The 4,478-nt window shown below is 43.1% G+C and overlaps 1 protein-coding gene across 7 annotated transcripts in view; it reads right to left on the reverse strand.

Annotated features, from left to right (window-relative positions):
• Window positions 1-4,478, reverse strand: part of cacna1c (calcium channel, voltage-dependent, L type, alpha 1C subunit) — a 264,475-nt gene that overhangs the window by 29,945 nt on the left and 230,052 nt on the right. For 5 of the 7 annotated variants that reach the window (XM_020599581.1, XM_020599580.1, XM_020599579.1 and 2 more), the window contains 2 exons: window positions 2,947-3,132; window positions 432-569 (listed from right to left, as the gene is read on the reverse strand). In XM_020599581.1, the coding sequence (XP_020455237.1) occupies window positions 432-569; window positions 2,947-3,132 (324 nt within the window). The remainder of the gene's footprint in view (window positions 1-431; window positions 570-2,946; window positions 3,133-4,478) is intronic. The other 2 variants (XM_020599582.1, XM_020599583.1) reach the window with 2 other exon arrangements.

Here is a 4,478-nt window from a genome sequence, read left to right on the forward strand (position 1 = left end):
CACGAACAGACTAGACAGTCATTTGTCCCATCTGCCTAACTTTCTGCAGAATTAGGAGGTGGAAATGAGGAGGGAGGAGGTAAGGAAAGGAAATTGGCTTGCAAAACTCCACCAGGCTGGATTTACACATGAACAAGGATAGTTTAGCCCCATGTGACTCCGACTCAACATAACATTACATTTACATTTAGAAACATTATTCTATTCTGGATTAATTAACCAGATAACCACCTTGTTCAAAGTATGCAATTCTAAAACCTGAAACTAGCAAATGAACTTCATATTGACACCACACCCTTTGGATAATAAAACCATTATTGTAAAACCGGTTCCAATCTGGGTCACATTAGGGTTAAAGCTCCGCCTTCCCTCTATTATTGCTGTCCTGTGTAAATCCACCCCCTGTTCTCTGTGTCCAGTTCTCCCCTCACTTGGAAGGATTTGATGAAGGTCCACAGCAGGGTCCGAATCCCTTCCCCGCGAGACAGCAGCTTCACCAGCCTCATCACGCGGAACAGTCTGAAGAAGGTGATGGAGATCCTGGCGTTCTCTTCAGAGTTCTGCAGTCCCTTTTGGTGGGGTTTGGTGTTTTTTTATTTTTAGAAAAAACACCGGACGCATGGGACACATGCAGATAGGTAAGGGAAGGAATCACATATACACCCACCCACACACACACACACACACACAAACAGGTAAGGATCATACAAACATACACACGCGCATACATGAAGATATATGGAAATGCAGACAAACAAGTAACATTTATATGCATATTCCAATCCACACATACATGTGATTGTAAATATGCATAACACACACACACACACACACACACACACACACACACACACACACACACAGAGTTAATATATGGAAATCTGCGTCCTAAAAAATCCCATCAAAATCAACTGACAAAGGAGATCAGGGAGAGAATTGGGCAACCATGCTCATTTTTTGTGGCTTCATGGAAAAATCACTTGGCAACAAACAAATAAACAAACCATCCCTCAGCTTTCTCAACTCACCTGCTTCTGTTTCTCATCGTAAACTGAGCTTCATCTAACTGAGCTGTAGGATTTGGATATTCTACAGGTGTATGGACTAAAACTCTAATAGCTGACAATGGTCCAATGAGACTTATGTCAAGAGAGTAGGCTCTTTCACAAATCACAGATAACAATTCACAACAGATACAATACAAACATCCTAACCTTTAGGCAGCTCCCTGTTTCAATAAGTCAAGCAGGTAGGCTAATTTGTCTGTCAAAGGAGAAACTGTCCAACTGAAGTAAGAGTCCAAAGATAACACTGAAATATATTACTGCCAAATGCAGCCATTTTTAAGTAAAAAAATGTTTTCATGGGTGGCAAATCTTTTTATCTTGACCTTCTGTTTACTATGATCGTCTTGAAACTGTTCCCACCCCTGTATTACTTTTATTACCCTTGCTATGAACATGTCATATTTTGCCTCTCAAGGCACCCATTATTTGATAGGCTTTGGAATTTTTGTTTTTTATTCAAATATGTCTAAACTAATTTCTAAAGTACAGGATTCAGACACACTATCACTTTCAAACTCTGTCTACTGTGCCTGAGGAAATAACTCCATGACAAAATATCCAGCCATCTCGCTGAGTGCCATTCTAATTCAGATGCATTTATTTATGCTGGTGCTGCTCATTATCTGGGATGAAAGGTGAAAAAACAAAGGCAATATCAGGATTTGTGTAAAGCATGCTGCAGTTACAGTAATACAACAGCTAAGGAACAGTATATTACCTATAATTACACCACAAACAGCATACATGAATCCAGAGAAACCATTTCAGACCAGTACTTTACCAACAACCATGGCAACATTAACAATGCAAAATGAAAATATTACAATGGTCAAAAAAAAAAAAAATCACACAATCAACATCTATCTAAACACTTAGAACTGTTCATATATCTTACTGTCTCTATGAAACCATAGCAGTGCCATAATCCATCTGTCTGATGTGACCTCTGAAACTCTCAGTGCCATTTGTGTTTTTCCAAGAAGCCACCCATTCTCTATGCTAATCCCACAGAGAACACACACTGTGCTCCTAAAAAGAACTTGCCATTCTCCACACATCTTACTGCAGTATGGGATAACAGATATCATGTTACTTTTCAACATAATATTGATCAGGTTTCTAAAATGTTCAATAAAAATCAAAGTGTGAAGAACTAGCTGAACTCATTTTTATTCTATCATTCTGAAATAACGGGCAGAAGGTTTGGTGCTTTCTAAAGGTCTAGTGTTGACAAGTAACTCAAGACACGAGTTGTCCCAAACTCCACTAAGAGATACGTGGAAAATGACACATCCTTCTTAGGAGAATAAATAAAAGCTCTGTACTGTAATACCACAACTGGACCACAGTACGAACCATTGCACCATTGAGAGAGTCAGGGAAGTGAGAGGGGGAAGTACAGTGACAGGAAGTGTAACAGAGAGAGACAGAGAGAGACTGAATACGAAGAGTAATCTGAATTATTCAGAGACATCCAAACAAACAGACAGACAGATATACAGACAGATATGCAGACAGATAAACAGATAGATAGACAGATAGATAGATAGAAGGCCAGTGGAGAAGAATGGAGGAAATTTGTGACAGTGATAATGTGACCATGATGACTTGCACCGAGGATGAAGCACTAAAGATAGCACGCTCATAAAGGAAGGGGGAGCAAGTTGCAAGCCATGGGGGAGGTGGGGACAGTAGGTGCCATGGCAACAGCAATAGCTACTCAAGAAAAAGTCACAAGACTCCACTTCTACCAGGCCTGCACAATACAGTGTCCTTCACCATGCACACATATATGATATGATTCCGGACATGCTGCAAAAGATGAGCGACAGAGGAGCAATGATGGGGTGAATCAGGAGCCAAAAGTTTTGGATCATACCATGGATGATGTAGCAGAAGGAGGGATGGAAGGATGGAGGGATGGAGGAATGGTGGAGGAGGCAGGGAGGCGGACGAGGTTACCGTTGGAGCGTACCATTGGCCTTACCACAGGGGGGTGAGAGGAGGAAGAGGAGGAGGAGGAGGACGAAGAGGAGGAGGACGAAGACGAGGAGGAGTCAGCTGGCTTTAAGGAAAGGCAACAAAGATCAGCACCAGAGCAGGGCCTTGGTGTGTGTATGTGTGTGTGTCACTGTGTATGTACAGTAGTATGTGTGTGTGTGTGTTTTAATGTTTGCATGTGAAAAATATTGCAAATTTTGCACTTGCCCAAACAATAACCAAACAAAAACCACCAGGCTAGTGAATGGTTCAGTCTCTGATTAACCAGAAAAGTGATAAACATAATTTCATCTGGGCCAGGAGGGACAATTCTGTAAGACTTTACTCATACAGTGGCTGGACCCATAGTCTATGAGGACCAGATCAGGTTGAATCACTACTTATCAGAATAGTAGAAGACTGAAGTATGAAGAATATTAGGAAAAGTTGTCCTATGCTTTGATGGCCAAAATAATGAATGATGGTCTGGGGAAACAACAGAGGAGGAAAGCGCTGATTGTGTAGATATCTGTGTGCAACATTTACATGTAGGTCATGTGAGTCCATATCAATGCATGTATGAAGGGAGGTTGCAAGGACAGCTCTGTAGCTATCTGTTTTTCTTTCTGCCAGCTGAAGCTACAGCATAGTGGTTAAAGCCTTAGCCTAACCCAAGCTACAAAATGCGCCTTGGCATTAAAGAAAAATGCCGGGTTTGAATATGTGTTATTCAAGCTGTTTGCTGAGGTGAGAATAGCCCAGACCCAACTGAAATTAAATTGGTGTGGATATGTTGTTTCCAATAATTGTGAATTTATCAGGCTACAACTTAATCTACTTTCAGGTCAAGAAGGCCTCTGAATACCATAAAAAAGGACAGGAAGCGGTATTCATCTCAGTCAGTTTCACTAATGAAAAAGCTGACTTCAGATGTTTTTGTAATTTGGAGCCCAAAATTGTTTAAATAATATTGAGAAGCACCTTGAACTGCCACCTTATTGTGGTGGAGGGGTTTGAGTACCCGAGTGATCCTAGGAGCTATGTTGTCGGGGGCTATATGTCCCTGGTAGGGTCTCCCAAGGCAAACAGGTCCTGGGTGACGGGTCAGACTAAAAGCGGTTCAAAAGCCCCTTATGATCAGACTAAGATCAAGTCCCGTGACGTCGCCCGGCATGGCGCAGCCAGGGCCCCACCCTGGAGCCAGGCCCGGGGTTGGGGCTCGAATGCGAGCGCCTGGTGGCCGGGCCTCCCCCCACGGGGCCCGGCCGGGCTTAGCCCGAACGAGTGACGTGGGGACGTCCTCCTGTGGGCTCACCACCTGCAGGAGGATCCGTAAGGGGCCGGTGCATAGTGGATTGGGCAGCAGTCGAAGGCAGGGGCCCCGACAGCCCGATCTCTGGACACGGAGACTAGCCCTGGGGACATGGAATG

The sequence above is a fragment of the Monopterus albus genome, unplaced genomic scaffold (assembly GCF_001952655.1).
Source record: "Monopterus albus unplaced genomic scaffold, M_albus_1.0 scaffold41.1, whole genome shotgun sequence".
In the NCBI taxonomy this organism is placed as follows: Eukaryota; Metazoa; Chordata; class Actinopteri; order Synbranchiformes; family Synbranchidae; genus Monopterus; species Monopterus albus.